Source organism: Acomys russatus, chromosome 17, assembly GCF_903995435.1.
Source record: "Acomys russatus chromosome 17, mAcoRus1.1, whole genome shotgun sequence".
In the NCBI taxonomy this organism is placed as follows: domain Eukaryota; kingdom Metazoa; phylum Chordata; class Mammalia; order Rodentia; family Muridae; genus Acomys; species Acomys russatus.
In genome coordinates this window covers 41,840,185-41,858,045 of record NC_067153.1, presented here as the reverse complement: position 1 = coordinate 41,858,045, position 17,861 = coordinate 41,840,185, and the positions used below count along the sequence as shown (strand labels likewise).

General features: G+C 53.6%; 2 protein-coding genes across 2 annotated transcripts; both read right to left on the bottom strand.

Annotated features, from left to right (window-relative positions):
- Positions 1 to 3,034: 3,034 nt before the first annotated feature.
- Gcat (glycine C-acetyltransferase) lies at positions 3,035 to 12,977 on the bottom strand. Its single transcript, XM_051159947.1, has 11 exons — positions 12,960 to 12,977; positions 12,808 to 12,880; positions 8,695 to 9,083; positions 6,153 to 6,283; positions 5,424 to 5,525; positions 5,066 to 5,212; positions 4,539 to 4,693; positions 4,366 to 4,448; positions 4,030 to 4,201; positions 3,606 to 3,727; positions 3,035 to 3,340 (listed from the first exon to the last, which is right to left on the bottom strand). The coding sequence occupies exons 3-11, from the start codon at positions 8,879 to 8,881 to the stop codon at positions 3,189 to 3,191; spliced, it is 1,251 nt and encodes a 416-aa protein (XP_051015904.1). The 5' UTR covers positions 8,882 to 9,083; positions 12,808 to 12,880; positions 12,960 to 12,977; the 3' UTR covers positions 3,035 to 3,188.
- On the bottom strand, positions 10,511 to 11,282 carry LOC127201392 (histone H1.0). Its single transcript, XM_051159948.1, has one exon. It carries the CDS (start codon positions 11,152 to 11,154, stop codon positions 10,570 to 10,572), a length of 585 nt encoding a protein of 194 aa, XP_051015905.1. The 5' UTR covers positions 11,155 to 11,282; the 3' UTR covers positions 10,511 to 10,569.
- Positions 12,978 to 17,861: the final 4,884 nt, after the last annotated feature.

Below are 17,861 nucleotides of genomic sequence, written 5' to 3'. Positions count from 1 at the left end.
ATCTAAGAAGCTTAGGAAGGATTTCCAGTTTTATATGGAGTTTCCAAGGCTGGGAAACCAGGACCAAAGTCTCGTTGTTGTGAACTTCAGGTAGGAACCCATGCTTCAGGTTCTATGAATCCCCAGAGGCCATTTCCTTCCCTTTTCTATTGGAAACCAGGTCTTTCTTGGTTTAGCCTGAGAACCATGGGGGGGGCTGGGGAGAAGCTTAAGAAAGTTGTAGAGGGAGAACATGGCCTGTGCCTCTTCGTTTTGTAAGAAGTTTGTTATAAGTGAGGTTAAAAGAAACAGAAAAGGCTGGGCGTGGTGGTGCACGCCTTTAATCCCAGCACTCGGGAGGCAGAGGCAGGCGGATCCCTGTGAGTTTGAGGCCAGCCTGGTTCTACAAAGGGAGTCTAGGACAGCCAGGGCTACACAGAGAGACCCTATCTCAAAAAACAAAAAACCCCCCATAAACCCCAGAAAGACCATTTTGTCCACTTGAGAGCTTCTTGTACAGACAGGAACCAGAGGTTAGGTGTTGCTAAATGGCTTGAGCTCACGGAGGAGTGGTCTATTAGCCAGAGGCTTCCGGGGTGTTGGATCACTAGACTCAGCAAGAGATTGGATCCTGGACAGCTGTATCACGGGCAGAAGCCAGCCTGCAGCGAGCCGGGAAGGAAGTTCTAGAACCTGAAGATGGAGGGGACATCAGAGAAGACTGTGATGTCCCATGGGGGCCAAGACGATCTGGGAACTACTCTTCAAAGCCAGCACCTGGGAGAGGTTCCTATGCAGTTACCAGGGTCCAAGGGGGCCTCTGTAGTGTCACAACCCCACACGCAGAGACCCACTGGATTGAAGTAATTAGGAATCGGACCTAGAAGCTGCAAAGTTGAACTTCAGAGCCAGCAGAGCTGAGGATCAGAAAGGTGGGATCTTGGGATCACTGCGCAGGGCACCTGCACGTCTCTAGACTTGGTGTGAGATTTTTAAAATCATGGGCGACAATGCAGTGAGGCTTCCAGAAGTGGGAACCCACGTATCCATTCCTGAGTCCCAGATGACCTCTTTCCACACCTTGGGAACCCCCCACTGTCCTCCAGACCCCCTCCTTTCCTGCTGGTATTGGGCTCCAAAGTACCAAGGGAAGCAGAGGAGAGGAGGGAAGGGAGGAGGTCACTGAGAGCCTGGGTGTGGAGCAGGGAGGACAGACCATCATGGCTAGAGCCCCAGGGTGTCCATACCACCACCTCCCCCCCCCCCCCCCCCCCTGCCTTGTTCCTGCTAGCCTCCATCTTGAACTGCCATGCCAGATGCAGAGGACAAGGAATATGTGTCTAACAGTGGGCCTTGGAGCCCTGGACTCAGCCAGGCGAGGACTTATGGCTGATCCGCAGCTGGTCCTCCAGTCTCCCAATGCCATACAGCTTGTCACAGGAGCCCCAAGACTGAAACAATGCACCCTAAGAGGTGCACCTCCTATGACCCCTTCTAGATGCCTGAAGTGTTGCAAGGCAAGAGAACCAAACTTGGAGCATCTGGCTTGCTGAGCCAGAAGCTGCTTGACAGCACAGAGTGCCACCATGGCTAACTGGCCCAGGAGGTCATAGGGCAGCTGCTACAGGAACTGCCTCCTGGAAAACAATGCCAGCCACAGTGTTGGTAGCTGGTAGCTGCAGGAGGTGGCTCTTGTGTTGTGCCACTGCATGGTGGGCGATTCCTGCAGCCTCACATAGGTGTGGGTGGACCTGAGCCTGTCGTTCTTGTCCCGGCTAAGTATGCCTACCACATATATCACCTAATGGTTGCTCTTGGTTCCCGGGCATGACATGTCAGCCTGCACAGGACACACACATCATGTTGCTGCTGGGGAACCCGGCATCAGGTACTTTCTACCTGATAGTGGTGGCCTACAGGTGGTCCTGCCCTTGACGAAGCCACAGCTGCCTCCTGCCAGGCTGCAACCCTTTAGCACTACCCGTTACGATCAAGGATTCCCAGAAGCCCAGCCTTAAGGATCTGCCGGGTACCAGACAAGTGAGCTGGAGGTAGAGAGGCAAGGGCTTTGGTTCCTGTTTTTTCATTAAAAAACAAACCAACAAAAAACAAAAACAAACAAAAAAAGCGCCTTTAGTCCTCAGTTCTACTTGAAGCAAATTAAGGACCTTCCCAAGGCCATCCCACCACAGCACTCAGCCTGCAGCCGCATTCGGAGGCCTGGGAGGCTGAGCCTGAATACAGAGATTCCATCCCGTTCCTGCCCGCAGTGCCCGCGGCAAAACAAAGTCAGCAACACGGGAAGAAGGCAACACCTAGAGTAAAAGCAGCAGGAGAGAAGGTTGTGGGTGGGAAGATAAAGGACAGGGCCGTAGCAGCAGCAAACCAGCCCTTCTGGTCTTGCCTGAGGGCTGCCCTACAGCCTGGTCCAACCTCCTATTTCCTCACCTAAACTCCCCTCCCCGCCCCCCACCGCGGGCTGAGGAGGCAGGGCAGGCAAGAGGCTGGAGCCCGAGTGCGCTGCGCCCCCTGGCGGCTCACCGCCAGAATGTCGGTTTGAGAATCAGAAACAGAAAGGTGTGGCTCCCAATAGAAGAGTGGTTTTTCTAAAATGGGGGAAACTGGGACATACTACAGGGCCCTAAGGCTGCGGAGTTAGGGACAAGGAGTTCTAGAAAGCAAAAGTTAGATGCCCGTCAGTGACGACTCACTTTCATTTCTCTAGGTCCTGAATCCTCCGCCTTCACCTCCCAAACTCCTCTCATTCAGCATTTGTGTTTTGTCCTCCAGATGGGGCACAGTACACGAGGTGCCCACCAAGGTTAGACTGAGGAAAGGGTCCACAAGGCTGGTTCTCCGCTGCTGCCCTGCTCAGCAGCACAGAACGCGGCTGTCCCAAATGGTAGCTCCCAGGCACACGATCCCAACTCAATTTAGGGGAAGGGGACCCCTCATGAAGGGGACTGCCCCTCAAAGACCCAGCTCTTCCTGCCTGATTCTTCAGTTAGCTACAGGACTGGGCCTACCCAGAAAGAATAAAGCAGACCAAACTGTCATAGCCAATTTCCACATTGTTATCTCTCCAACTGCAAGTACAGACCCATTTACAACCAGGCTCTCGACGTCTGATTCTAGAAGTCAGAGCCTCTAGGCTGGGCTGACCAGAGGGCCCCTGAGGCACTTAGGCTCTGCTGGTCCCTACCCAGAGCTTAGGGCAGAGCTCCATGTAACCGCCCCACCTCCACAAAGGCCTCCACACAGCGGTCAATGTCTTCCTCACTGTGTACCGCTGAGATCTGTACGCGGATCCGGGCCTTGTCCTTAGGGACCACAGGGTAGCTGAATCCGATGACAAAGATGCCTGGGAAGACAGCAGGAGTACATCAGGCGGCAGACAGGCTTCAGGGCCATGACATGGAAAGGCGTACTGTCCCGAGGTCCACCCGCAGAACTAGGGAGCTGCCGACCTCATGTGGGACCACCTCATAGCCTGGGGTTTGTTAAGTTTGGCTGGTTTAAGAGGGGTGGTGTGGGCAGGGAGGAGCAGGACGCGGGCTAGGGAGGGTCTACAGTCTATAGGTGTTTTGTTGTTGTTTTCCCCCTGAGGACACTGTGCCCCATCTTACCTCTCTTTAACATGTCATCTGCCATTTGAGATGACAACCGGGCATCGCCCAGCATCACAGGGCAGATGGGGTGATCGGTTCCTGAGATAGTGAAGCCAGCAGCTTCCATCTTACTGCGGAACCTGGGGACACAGCTCAGTGTCACAGGTAGCTTGAAGCCATGGAGCCTAAGGAAGAGGCCCTGAAAGGCTCTGTAAAGGGAAGGACTAAAGACAGAAAGAAGTACAGGCTCCAAAACCCAGGTGGGGGCTGAGGCAGACAGAAGCAAGAAAGAGGCAGGAAGGACAAAGGGAGGTGGGAAGGTAGAAGTGACCGGAAAGAGCTCAGGAGAATAGAGAATGCTGTGGCGGAGGTGGGGAAAGGGAAGAGAGAGGGGTACGGTTACCATCTCCCCTACTCTGATCCACCCCTATGGGCACTATACCGCCGGGTCTTGGCAGCCATAGACTGGACAATAGCGTTGCTCCCCATGAGCAGGTCCAGAGCCTTAAAAGCACAGCCGACAACAGCAGGGGGCAAACTGTTGGAGAAGAGGTAGGGCCGAGAACGCTGCCGTAGCAGAGACACCAGAGGCTCAGGCCCTGTGGTATAGCCCCCTGAAACCAGGAAAAAAAAAAGTCAGGGGCCAAGAACTGCCCCAAACCCCTCCTATCGTCCACACTGCCCTTCCCTCTATTTGGCGTGTCCACCTTCGCTACCCCCTCCAAGGCAGGCCCTGCATGTAGGGAAGGAGGCCCTACAGACAGGACTCTGTAAGCACCTGATGCTCCACCCAGTGCCTTCCCCAGAGTGGAGTTGATGATGGTGACCTGGTCCATCACACCAAGAAGCTCATCTGTGCCCCTGCAAAGGAAGCAACCACCTGCTGTCAATGGCCTCCTGACTCTTCATCCACCTTGAGAAGCCCCCACCCAGGCCCTCCAATGTGCCCACCGTCCGGTGGGTCCAAGAAACCCAGTGGCGTGGCATTCATCCACAAAGACCAGGGCGCCGTATTGAGCGGCGAGGCGGCAGATCTGCTGTAGAGGAGCGATGTCGCCATCCATGGAGAAGGCTCCATCTGTGGCCACCAGGCGCAGCCGGTGCTTCTGTGGGACAGATAAGAGCAGGTGACATGTAGTAGGACCAAAACACCTGCTCTTCCACCGCCTTGAGCCTTGCCCATCTCTTCTAAGCTCAGCCACTTTAGCCCTGTCGCTGAGAAAAGGCTTGGACCTCAAGAAGGCAAGCTGGAGTGGGGACAGGTCCTAGTCACACAGCTCCACACCTTCTTCTCAAAAGGTGTTTGATCTCAAGTGACATGGAGCTATAGAACACAGTCATGGGCATGAGGGCTGAGACGGTCTAAATGGCCTCCTCTGCCCTTCAGGCTCTTTGTGACACGGGAGCCTGCCTCCAAGCTTGATTTCCTTGAGGAGGGGATTAGAGGCCTTTCTCTGGGCCCCAGGGCCTCGCCCCACCTGAGCCTCCTTCAGTTTAGCTTCTAGGTCAGCCATGTCCAGGTGGCGGTAACGGTACTTGTGAGCCTTGCACAGCCGGATGCCGTCAATGATGGAAGCGTGGTTGAGCTCATCTGACAGGACTGCATCCTCTGGGGTCAGCAGAGCCTATGGGGAAGAGTTCCTGTATAGCCAAACAGGAATTCCCCTCCCCTCATATCGTCCCCCAAGGCAAAACTTCACCTCTACTTGGTGCCCAGGTCAGTACCAAGCCCCCATCACTCCTGCCTTCTAGTCTACATAGGTTGCTCTGTGGCCCCAACATGGTGCCAAACTCTCCTAGCTGCCCGCCTCCAAGTCATCCACAGCCCTCACACACCTCAAATAGGCCAGCGTTGGCATCAAAACAGCTGGGGTAGAGGATGGCGTCTTCACGCTGGTGGAACTGGGCTATCTTGGCTTCTAGTTCCTTATGGATGCTCTAAAGGACTCAGACAGGTGAAGGTTAGTACCTGGGCGCTTTGTGGGACAAGTTCTACAGGACAGGGGATTGGATGGCCACCAAAAGACCCAGTGTGAGAAGCCTGTAGCCTCAGCTACACTCTTCCTTTGGCACAGATGACTCTTGGGAGCCTTGGACCGTAGCGGCTGCGCCCACTGTGGAGGTTGGAGCCTGCATGGGCCTTTGTTTGCAGTGAAGGTCTGTCTAGTATTGAGATTCTGAGTGATGCTGGGGACAGAGGCTACATCTTCACATCAGACTGTCCTTGGTTTCTCCACAGCAAAGAGGATCACAGTAAATCTACGCTTATTTAGGGCTTTACTTCTTAGATTTGGAAGCCATTTGGTCTGACTCTAGAGTTTTTGGGGTTTGTTTTTTTTTTTTTTCTGAGACAGGGTCTCTCTGGGTAGCCTTGGCTGTCCTGGACTCACTTTGTAAACACAGAGATCCACCTGCCTCTGCCTCCCGAGTGCTGGGATTACAGGCGTGGGCCACCACCGCCTCCCGGCTCCCCGATGCTCTTTTTTAAAAACTTCAATACCAATTGTGCACATGTGTGGAGGTCAGAGAGCCAGGGCCGGTGCCCACCCAACACCTGCTGTGTACCTGGGTCCCACAGATGAATCGAGTAGAACTGAGGCCCGCTCCAAAATCTTCCAGGGCCTGCTGGCCTGCCTGGATCACCTCGGGATGACTGCTCAGGCCCAGGTAATTATTGGCACAGAAGTTGAGGATTTCTGAGGTGGAGAAGACCAATAACACAGCTTAGAAATGCAAGGAGGGGGCCTAGGAGGTGGTGACGTATGTCTTTAATCTCAGCACTCAGCAACAGAGGCAAGCGGATCTCTGTGAGTTCAAGGCCAGCCTGATCTACAGAGTGAGTTCCAGGGCAGCCAAGGCTACACACAGAGAAACCCTGTCTCAAAAAACAAAACAAACATACAAAAAGAAATGTAAGGCAGGGACGCCAGGCAGGGTGGCGGCGCACCCCTGTAATCCTAGCACAAGGGAGCCAGAGGCAGGTGGATCTCTGAGTTTGAGGCCAGTTTGAGGTTTAGAAGGAAAGTAAAGCCAGCAAGGGCCTACAAAGACCACAGAGCTAGGCCCCGGGACCAGGGCCAGAGGAAGTCAACTTGGATTTGCCCTTGAGAGGTAACAGCTGCTCAGATGATCTACTCTAGGGAGAAGCCAGAAGCATTTGAGCCCATTGTCCCAGTGCAGGAGGGGCCTCTCTGCTTTGTACCTTGAAGGATGAGAAACTTAAAACCCTGGCTTTGGGTAGCATTCCATCCAAGAGGAACTCAGACCTTCCTCACAGGTTCTGCAGCCCCAAGACCACCACCACCACCTTGGGTTTACTTTTCTTTCTTTCTTTTTTCCGAGACAGGCTTTGTCTATGTAGCGTTGGCTGTCCTGGACTCACTTTGTAGACCAGGCTGGCCTCGAACTCACAGCGATCTGCCAGCCTCTGCCTCCTGAGTGCTGGGATTAAAGGCATGTGCCACCATGCCCAGGTTTACTTTTCTTTCTTTCTTTCTTTCTTTTTTAAAAAATATTTTTATTTAATTTTTAAATTTATGTGCATTGGTGTAGGGTGTAAGATCTTGGAGTTACAGACAGTTGTGAGCTGCCATGTGGGTGCTGGGAATTGAACCTGGGACCTTTGGAAGAGCAGACAGTACTCTTAACCACTGAGCCAACTCTCCAGCCCTGGTTTTCTTGATTGTCCAAGAGGACTAGATCCTCTAGCTCCAGTGCTCACCCACCTGCTGCCTCCAGAGTTGAATCTCCGGAAGGGTGGGTGTACCAGAGGTCTCTGTTAGCAATCCTAAAACGCTAGTAAGGCTGGTCCAAGGAATCCAAGGCCCGTGGAAGGGGCAGCTCCTGACCTGGGACAGACACGAACAGTCTAAGAACTCAATTCTCTAAAGTCCTATCAATTGTGTGTGGTGTGTGTGCTGGGAATTGAAGCCAGAGTCTTATGAGGGCTGGGCAAGCACTCTGCTACTGAACCACACCTTCAACCTGTTGATTATATCTTGAGCTGTTTGGTCTGGCTGAAGGTTCTGTGAGGAGACAAGAAGTTCATTTGACAGTCCTCTTTAAGGGAAAGATAGTCAAGATACTGGGACTTAATCCTCTTGCTTACTTAGATTTTAGCCTCTTTAGTGGAAGCTGCCCTTCCACCTCAATATCCTGTGACACTGGAGTTGGCCAGTGGAGGGTCTGGGGAAATCTAGTTGCATTTCAGCTTCTTCCTTTCTTTCTTTTTCAGAGACAAGGTTTCTCTCCATAGCCCCAGCTGTCCTGGAACTCACTCTGTAGACCAGGCTGATCTCAAACTCACAGAGATCTGCCTGCTTCTACCTCCCGAGAGCCAGGAATAAAGGCATGCTTCCTTTCTACAAGAATTGATCTCTAGCCAGGTGTGGTGGCGCACGCCTTTAATCCCAGCACTCTGGAGGCAGAGGCAGGCGGATCACTCTGAGTTCCAGGTCAGCCTGGTCTACAAAGCCAGTCTAGGACAGCCAAGGCTAAACAAAGAAACTCTGTCTCGAAAAACCAAAAAATAAAAAATGATCTCTAAAATCAGGCACGGTGGTGCACACCTTTAATCTCAGCTGAGAAATTGGGTGGTAGAGGTGGGCAAATCTCGCAGTTCAAGGCCGACCTGGTCTACCTACAGAGAGGATTCCAGGGTAGCCAGGGCTACACAGAGGAACCCTGTCTCGAAAAACCAAGGGATAAAATTAGTCTCTCTTGCATGCAGATGTCATCAGGAATAAAGGTGTAGCAACCAGAGAGCACAAACACAGCTGCTGGAGCACTGCAGACTGAGGGTTTTCTTCCTATCACACCTCCTGGAAGCAGGGTGTAGGTGCTGGTGCAGCTGGATGTCGCTCACTTTTTCTCACAGGGTTGGGTCTCCTTGCAGCTCAGCCCTCGGCACCTCCCTCCCTCAAAACAGGTTCAAACAGGTGGAGTTAACACTAGGAGGCCATAGTGTGCCTGAGACAAACTGAAGACCAGCAGCTCTGCGTGCACGTGCCTCTCCCACACCCACCCTGGGGCCTCCATTCACATGCTAGCCCTGGAAGGGCTCTTGGCCACCTGGCCAGGTAGGAGGGCTCGCAGGAGAGGAAATTACCTCCTGAGATGCCGTCCACGCGGATGCTGGGTCCCTGGCGGGACGTGATCACCCGCTCACTCTTCCAGGTGCCGGCCTCGCGGATTCCTTCCAGCTCGCGGTCTAGGATGCCGCGCAGCTGCTCCAGCGCTGAGTACCCGCGGCGGCCGGTGGACAGCGTCGCCCGCCACACGCTGCTGACCCACATCGCGCCCACAGTCTGATGTGTGCCTGCCAGCCCTCTGCCTAGCACTCCCCGTCACGTGGCGTGGGCAGGGCCCCGGCAGCCAATCAGAGCAACAGGAGTTCACTTTAGGAGGATGGTGGGCCCTACTAGCAGGCGGAGCCTGACGGCGTCCGCAGAGGACGTAAATGGATTGATTTGTAAGTCGAGACTCTGGAGGTCCGGGCTAGGGAAGCGGAGAAGACAGAGAAAGCGGGTTCAGGACCTCCGGTCTCCTGACCCTCCCTACACACCCATCTCTTCCGAAGACCCCTCCTCCCCCAACCGTGCCGAGCCGACCCGCGTACTGCTGTTCTTGCCAGAGGGTTCCTGTCACTCCGAAGCTTCGGTAGTCTCCGGCGCGATCGTGGCGCCAGCTCTCCCCACGTTGCCCATCCAACTGCTCCTCACTCTCCAGTTGAGGAAAAACGCACCACTCAGATTTTTCCTTTTCCAGTTTTATTTTAAAGTTTTAAAATTACAACCACAGCAAAAATTTTCCCCGGCACTTATCGATAACACTTGTTTAAAAAGGGTAGGAGGTGTGCGGGTTTCCTATTTTATTAAAATAAGAGAAAGACAACTGTACAGGTTTTTTCTCCCAGCTCCCGAAATGTTACTATATACTAATCTTAGATACGGATATATACATATACACACATGCACACAACCCTGGCTCTCTAAAGCTACCTAGCAAATTCAAATCAACTGTAGTGGGTCTTACAGCCCACTGCCTGCCTCTCCCCCTCCTCAGCTACGTAGAAAAGACTCAAGAAGAGGTTGGGGGGTTTTAAGTGGCAAGTGGTAGAACTGAAACGGCACCAAGCAAAGCCACATCTTACACAGGAAGAGGAAGGGAAAAAAAAGGAAAAGAACAAAGTCCTCCTAGGACACAATTCATCAATAGTGTGGAAAAAACCCAAGTTTCCACAGGCACACTGAGGCACTTGGCTGACTCCCCACCCCTCCCCATAAGTCCACTCCCATTTAAACAGAGACTGCTGAGAAGACCCCAATGGCTAGATCCTGGTAGTGAGAAGCTATGGCTTCTCTAACCAGCTTGGACCCCTTTCCCCTTCTAGACAATGGGGAGGCACTAGGGTAGAAGAGGAAACAAACAAAAACAAAAACCAGGTCCCCAAATGCTCACCATTGGTAGGGCAGCCCAGGGAGTTTTTCCTTCCCTCCCTCCTCGGCCAGCTAGGTGGGTTATCACCTGCTCCCAACCAAAGATTTTGAAACTCACGGGATAAGCAACCTAAGAAAGCCTTAAAAGACAAACCTTAGTTCCTGGGTTTCCCTCACCTAGCTAGAACTTCGCCAATTCCATTCGCGTTCATAGTAAACAAACCACCCAACACGCCCCCAACCAACCCCCCCCCCCAATCCCTAACCCGGTAAGAAGGTTAATATCAAATCAACAACAACAATAACAAAAGTACATCTTCATCACAAAGACGAGGTCTGTTTGCTGTCTTTGCACAATGGGTTAAGGAAAAAAAAAAAAAAAAAAAGGAATCATTCCACAATGCCTGAGGAATCCAAACTCTTGTCCTTTTTATATAAAGTCAGAATAGGACGGGCAAAGGGGTGCAGACGATGAGATCGAGAGAGAAACGTATTTACAGAAGACAGGAGGGAGGGAGGAATGTCCACAAGCCGAGCCTGCATGGTCACTTCTTCTTGCTGGCCCTCTTGGCACTGGACTTGGCTTTGGGCTTCACGGGCTTGGCCTTCTTGGGTTTGGATGCCTTCACTGGCTTGGCTTTGACAACCTTGGGCTTTTTGGCTTTCTTGGGCGTGGCAGCCGGCTTCTTCTTGGCCTTCTTGACCGGGGTGGCTTTGGGCTTCTTGCTTGGGGCTTTGGAGGCAGCCTTCTTGGGCTTGGCTGCTTTCTTCGGCGTGGCCACTTTCTTGACTTCCTTCTTGGTCTTCTTGAAAGCCACCGACCTCTTGGGCTCGTCGCCCTTGGCCAGCCTGAAGGAGCCCGAGGCGCCCACCCCTTTGGTTTGCTTGAGGACACCGGTGGTCACCAGGCGCTTGATGGACAACTTGATCTGGGAGTCGGCGTTCTCACCCACCTTGTAGTGGCTCTTGATGTACTTTTGGATGGACTGGCGCGAGGAGCCGGCGCGGTTCTTCTCTGCCTGGATGGCAGCCACGATCATGTCCGAATACTTGGGGTGGTCCGTGGACTTCTTGGCCGCCTTGGCCCGCTTGGGCTTCGCCGCAGGGGCGGACGTGGAGTTCTCGGTCATGGTGGCCGGCCTGCTCCCGCGCTGTTCAAGGAGCCTTTCCGAAGGGCCAGCCCTCGCCGGAGGCTGGGCAGAAGCTGACTTAGGATCGGCTCTCCCGCTCGACTGGTGCGGCTGCCGGGGACGCGGGCGGGCGACGCGCGGTTCCTGTCCTTCCCGGCACGGGTCGCGGGCTGCTTCTGCGTGTCCCAGCCCCCACCGTCCTGCCGCTCGTCCGGCGCCTGGCGCTGCCTCTGCCTCCGCCTCCTCGGCCTCCCTTTACCCAGCTCTGCGTCTGGCGCTCGGGCGGCGCATCCGGGTATTTAGCGGCGGCGGGCGGACCGCGGTGAGGACTGGGCTGCTGGCTGCCTGCTCCCGGCCCGGAATGGCGCCGCGCCGCCGCCATCTGTGTTTCTTCCGCCGAGCAAACCCGACCTTTCCTGGCGGCCCCGGCCCTCTCGCCGCGCGCTGTCTCTCTGGGCCCCTGCCCGGCTCCCTAGGCTTCCACGCTGGGGACCCTGGCGCCCCGGCCACTGCCCCCCGCGCCCTCCACGAGCCCCAAACGGCGCCGAGGAGCGCTGGGGCGCCGGCACATTTCCCCTTTGCGGGGGGCTGGCTCTGCGGCGCCGGGACACCCCAGAGCTTGAGACCCCCCATAGGAAAGCTCCCCCTTGGGACTACCAGGGACCCCACTCCTGGCCGCCTGCGGGGTCCCCAAACCTGGCGGAGCGGCGCAGAAGCGGCCCCAACTAACACACGCGGCCCCGAGCTTGGCGACTCCCAGCCGGGCCGAGTCGGGACAAGGGGGGAGGGGTCGTCTCCCCGGGGTCCCGTAACCTCTCGGGGGTCACCTGGCCACAGCCCCCCTGACACCCCTACCCCTTCTCTGTCCGCGGGGCCCTCAAGGAAACTTTCCCTGGAAGAGTTGGAAGGGCACTTTCGAACTTTGTCCCTTCCCCCTCTTGAGTCGCCTCTCCCCTCGACGCGCCCCCAGACCTCGGAGTGGAGATTCTTTCTTGAGCCCGAGCCCCTAAAGCTTCCTGGGACCCTTGGGAGAATGGGGAAAGGTCTCCCGGGGTGCCTGCTCTCCTCAAAGACACCCCCCCATCTTCCATATATCCGAACATAAGAGTTCATTTATATGCCTTCTTAGCTTGGGAGTTTGCGGGGTGTGGGAAGCAGGACCCCGAGGCCAAACCTGGGGGTGAAGTTCCCCTCTCCCACTGGCCTCTTCAAAGTGGGGTGTGCTTTGATGAGGTGCAGTCCACATCACAGACGCTGTCCCATAGACTCTGACCAGAGACTGTCCTGGGGACCCCTGGGATGAACAGAGCCTCCCTCCCGCGTGCTTTAGAGACTTGGAAAATGGGGCGCTGAGGGAGAAAGCCGAGGAGGGAGTCCTCGTTTCTCTGGTGGTGACTTAGGCTCAGGAGGTGTGCAGTCGACCAGGGAGCCGTGGTGGGGACCACCGCCATTTTGCTGAGAAGACGCCACGTCTTTGTTAAAATGTATCCATCTTTCCCGCCCTACTTGGCACAAATCCTTGAAGTGAGCAGGGGCGCCGCCGGCTGTAGTCCGACCTGGGGCAATTGGGAGTCCTAGGGACTTTAGAGGCTCAGAGATCTGCGGAAGAGACCCCCCAGAGATCCTCTTGTCTGCAGCCAACCTCTTACTCACAATGCTAGGTCCTCTTGCCAGCGCTCCTGGTGGTCCACCTGGCTGGATTCCTGAATCCCGGTGCTTTTATTCCCTTAGTAAAAGGGCAGGAAGGTGTTTCATTAAACAGTAACCTGAGAGTGGGGGCTTGTTGCTGATCCAGATGAACTAACCTCTGCTAAGGCCTGGAACTGTTTGTCACAACAGCAAGAGCAGCTTAGATGGTGGGGCTTTGAACTTGGGGGAGGTGTGGGCAGAGGGCTACTGGGTATAAGAGTCCTTGAGACTAAGCTAGTGAACACACACACACACACACACACACACACACACACGCACGCACGCACGCACGCGCACACACACACACACGTGCGCACCCACCATAAATTAATCCAAATGCTTGGAAGAAGGGAGGGGAGGAAACAAGATTCGGTGCCCTCATTACAAGCTTATCCAGGTGAAGGGACTACTGTCATGGACTGAGTTAGTTCAAAAGGTCACAGTTTTTAATTCTGATAATGTCAGTGACCCTGGAATTTCCTAATTTGCAAACACGTTCTCGTAGGCTTGTTTGGGTTATTTTGAAAGCCGATTCTCTGGGGTTCCACTAGGAAGGAACCCAAATGTCATTACTTCTGAGATACTGCACCGCCCTCCCCCATGCCGCCCCCAGGACCATGTATTTCTTTAATACAAACTGAATCGACCGCATCACACGATTTTTATTTTTATTTTTTTAATTCTCACAGCCCCATTACAGCTTGCAGGGTGCTCCCCACCAGTTCCATGACCCTGAGAGGGTCTATATTATGATCAGCACCGCATACTCACATTTACCTGGAAGGCTTGGGGCTTGGAAGGAGAGGCGAGAGGCAGCTCCCACAGACCCCAGACCTTCATTTAGTCTCGCATCTCGCACATCTTTATCCCCTCTGACATTGACTACACCCCGCCCCCCGCCATCCCCAAACAGTCCATATCCTCCTGATATATAGAATTGTGGGAAGGGGGCGCCTTGGGTTGGGATGCGCGGGTGCGCGCGAGGGTGGGGGTGGGGTGGGGAAGACATTTCCCGCTGAGCCACAAGATTAACAGCTCTACCTCCCACTTTTTAGGTAGTTAGGGGTAGAAGCGGGGTTTTCTGGGAGATGCAATGTGGGGCAAGATGGCAGTGGAGCTGCTCCCCGACCAGGCTGGCATTGCCTCTGGGACACTGCAGGGCCAGGAGGCTCGGTGACTCCTGCCTGCGCCCACAATACCCTCGCAGGTGGCTCTCTGGTGCGGGGTTTCCAGCGCACAGACGATCCCACCCCCCAAGTCCCGACCCAGACCAACCCGGATTTAGCAGTGAGGCCCTTTAAAAGCCTCGGAGCTGCCGCGCTACGGGCAACCTTCCTGGGAAATGTAGTCTCTGTATGGAGTCCCGCTGCTACCCGGGCTGTTTCTCTACTGCCCCAAAAGTGGCTTTGCTGCCAAAGGTTAGTGTGACAGAGAAATAGAACTCTGCGTGGAAAAACGCGTAAGTCGCGTTAGAGTGGGAATCACATTCTTATGTGGGAGGAGCTTACTGAGCCTTTGACTGTAACATCTGCAAGGTACACACAGGAGCCCTGAAAAGTCTGGGTGACTTCACAAAGGTGGTAGATTCTCTAGCCACTGTCCTTTTCTTCCGTCTCCCGGTAAAAGGCCTGGCTGATTCTGAGCTCAAGATTGCTAATGTATTTAATATGCATCAGGGACTCAGAATACAGCCACGCGCAGAAAAGAGATGCTTGCCTGCGTGGGGCTGAGACTGCAGTGGAAAATAGAAGCACAAAGAGGAAAACGAACAGTAAAATAAAATTCGCTGGGCGTAGTGATGCCCATTTGCTATCCCAGCACAGGGCAGGTTGAGGCAGGAGGATTGTGGACAGTTTGAGGTTAGCCTGGGCTACATAAATCCTGTTCTCAAAAAAGAAAAGAAAAAAAAAGAAAACATCATGTTTGTTGGAAAGTTATGATTATAGACAGACAGACAAGTAGAGGTTCTCAGAGGCACCTGGCGTTGAGCGACTTTGGGTTCACAGTAGGGACTGGAGCTCCGTTCAGAACCTATATGGGGGCAAGAGAGATGGCTCAGTGCTTAAGAGCTGCTCTCCCAGAAGGCCGGTGTTTGGTTCCCACCCAGGACAGGAGCTTTACAGCCTGTTACTCCAGTTCCAGGGGATCCAGTGCCCTTCTCTGGTCTCCGTAACACACGCCCTCACACAGACATATATACATGAATAAAAAATAAAAGGAGCCAACACTGGGCAGGTGAGATGGCTCAGTAGATAAAGGTGTTTGCTGCCAACCTGAGGATCTGAGTTCAATCATCCCGACCCAAATAGTGGAAGAAGAGAACTGCCTTCCAGATGTTTTTCCCTGACCCCCAACAGATGGATCTCTTGTGATAAGTGTGTGTGTGTGTGGGGGGGTATGCACACACAAAGTGTAACTTTTTAAAAAAGCAACCAACGGGGCTGAAGAGATGGCGCAGGGGTTAAGAGCACTGACTGCTCTTCCAGAGGTCCTGAGTTCAATTCCCAGCAACCACATGGTGGCTCACAACCATCTATAATGTGATCTGATACATACTGTATACATAATAAATAAGTTTTTAAAAAAAGCAACCAACATTTAAGCAAATATTTGAAGGAGGTAAGGAAAGGAGCCACTCCTATTTTGCGAGGAGCACTCTTCCATCCCGAAGAAACAGCTGGCACAAAGAGCATGTGGTAGGACTGTGCAGAATGGTTGAAACAAGTGCAGTGGGAGTAGGTAAGTTTAAATGATTTGAGGAGGTAGCCTCGGAAGCAGGCACACCTGGTGTAGGGTTTTGTCTGTGCAAACAGGGACTTTGACTTTCAGTCAGAGAGGCAGGAGCCACTGGAGAGACGTGACCTCACCTGCAGTCAATTCCAGGTGTAGAAACAGAAATAGCAAGGGAGGAGGGGTAGAAAACTTCCAAATGGACAGAGTGGAGAACAGCAGAGGTGGTGTGTGTGTGTGTGTCTGTGTGTGTGTGTATGCAGAAGCTGACACCAGATACTATGAGAGAGATCCAGGAAGGCCTGAGGTGAGTGGGTGGACCTTAAGGTTGGGTGGTGGTCAATGAAGAAGGAGAGAGACATGGAGGAAAAGAGGCCAGTCCTGCCCGGTGTGGTGGCACACATCTTTAATCCCAGCACTTGGGAGGCAGAGGCAGGTGGATCGCTGTGAGTTCAAGGCCAGCCTGGTCTACGAAGTGAGTCCAGGACAACCAAGGCTATACAGAGAAAGCCTGTTTTGAAAAACTATCCTGGGCTGGAGAGATGGCTCAGAGGTTAAGAGCACTGTCTGTTCTTCCAAAGGCCCTGAGTTCAATTCCCAGCAACCACATGGTGGCTCACAACCATCTGTAATGAGATCTGCTTCCCTCTTCTGGTGGGCAGGCACACATGCGAGCAGAATATGTATAAATAATAAATAAATATTTTTTAAAAAGGCCGGGCGTGGTGGTGCCTGCCTTTAATCCCAGCACTCGGGAGGCAGAGGCAGTCGGATTGTGTGAGTTCGAGGCCAGCCTGGTCTACAAAGTAAGTCCAGGACAGCCAAGGCTATACAGAGAAACCCTGTCTCGAAAAAACAAAACAAAAAATAACAAAACAAAAAAAAGAAAGAAAAACCATCCTATCAGATGCCACCAACTGGGGAAGTAAGGACACAGTCCAATCTGTTCTATGGTTGCTACCCTCCAGGAGATAAGAGGTGGTTTTTCTTGTTGTCGTTTTAATTTTTTTATTTTTAAAGATTTATTTATTATTTATTCAGTACTCTACCTGTACGTGTGTCTGCATGCCAGAGGAGGGCACCAGACCTCAATATAGATGGTTCTGAGCCACCATGTAGTTGCTGGGAATTGAACTCAGGACCTCTGGGAGAATAGACAGTGCTCTAAACGTCTGAGCCATCTCTCCAGCCACCCCTCCCCCCTTTTTAAACATGAGATGAGAGTTGTGACCAAGGGTCCCTAGAGTCTGTGAGCTTACGCAGGGGTCAAAGCTCTGTCTCTAACTTGCACCTGTCCTTCCTGGGTAAGAAGCAGGGCCTTGCTGAGGGTGATCAGGGACAGGAGGGGCTGAAGGAGGGACAGCTCAGAGGGAAAAAGGAGCTGGCTTTGGAGGACAAGAATGAGGCTTCCATGGGACCATGGCAGCAGCTCCAGTGGTTGGGACAGCTTGGGCAGAGCCTGGTGGTGGGAAAGTGGGGGACTATAGAGAGCAGGGGGCCTGAAAGGGCAGGAGACCCCAGCAGAAAGAGGAAGCAAGATACAACGGGAGGAGTGTGGGTGACATGGTGGCGGTATTTGTAGGGACAGAGCTACTGCAGTGTCCCCGGAAGCAGGCAGTGGGGGTGGGGAAGGGGAGTCACGTATGAGGGCAAAGTGATAAATTGGTCAGGCGAGGGAAGGGAGTCTCACAGATTCTCAGGTGTTACACAGTGTCAGGATGTGGACTGTGGGGGAGGGGACACGCAGGAGGCTCCTAAGGGAGGAATTTCAGGAGACCCCAAGGCAAGGCTCCTGAGGGAGGCCTAGAGTGGCTAGAACTGCAAGGTTCTGCAGCAAAGTGAGCCCTCCAGGGAAGTATGGACATAGCAAGGACACCAGGGGACACAGCCACCATGACCTCCAATCTCAGAAGCAGATAAAGGCAGAGGAGACCATCAGGAAGGACAATGGCCAGGGACAGGAAGAAGAGTAGGAGCTGCTCCTTGCTGCCTAGATCCCTCATTGGAAAAGCCCTGACTCTTGTCTGCCTGGCCTACCCAGCATTTCAGCTAGCCTCTGCCTTCAAGTGTCTTCACTGCTTCTCGCCGCTTTGGTTTTGCATCCTCAAGGAGTGTCCCTCAGTGCCTTAAACAGAGAGGTGAAGTAACTACCCAAAGCCACAAAGCGGGACTCCCAAGCCAGGCTGGGCTTTCCCAATGCTCTTCTGCTTTTCCCCTCGGCTTTCTCATTAAGAACAAGTGCAGAAGCTGGGCGTGGTGGCCCACACATTTAATCCCAGCACTCGGAA

What these genes read in the sequence shown, in the direction of transcription:
- LOC127201392 (XM_051159948.1), bottom strand. Translation starts at nt 11,154, where the DNA reads ATGACCGAGAACTCCACGTCCGCCCCTGCGGCGAAGCCCAAGCGGGCC.
- Gcat (XM_051159947.1), bottom strand. Translation starts at nt 8,881, where the DNA reads ATGTGGGTCAGCAGCGTGTGGCGGGCGACGCTGTCCACCGGCCGCCGC. An exon ending in CTAAACTGAAGGAGGCTCAG is followed by an intron (nt 4,694 to 5,065) that starts GTGGGGCGAGGC and finishes TCTGTCCCACAG; the next exon opens with AAGCACCGGCTGCGCCTGGT. An exon ending in TTTCTTGGACCCACCGGACG is followed by an intron (nt 4,449 to 4,538) that starts GTGGGCACATTG and finishes CTTCCTTTGCAG; the next exon opens with GGGCACAGATGAGCTTCTTG.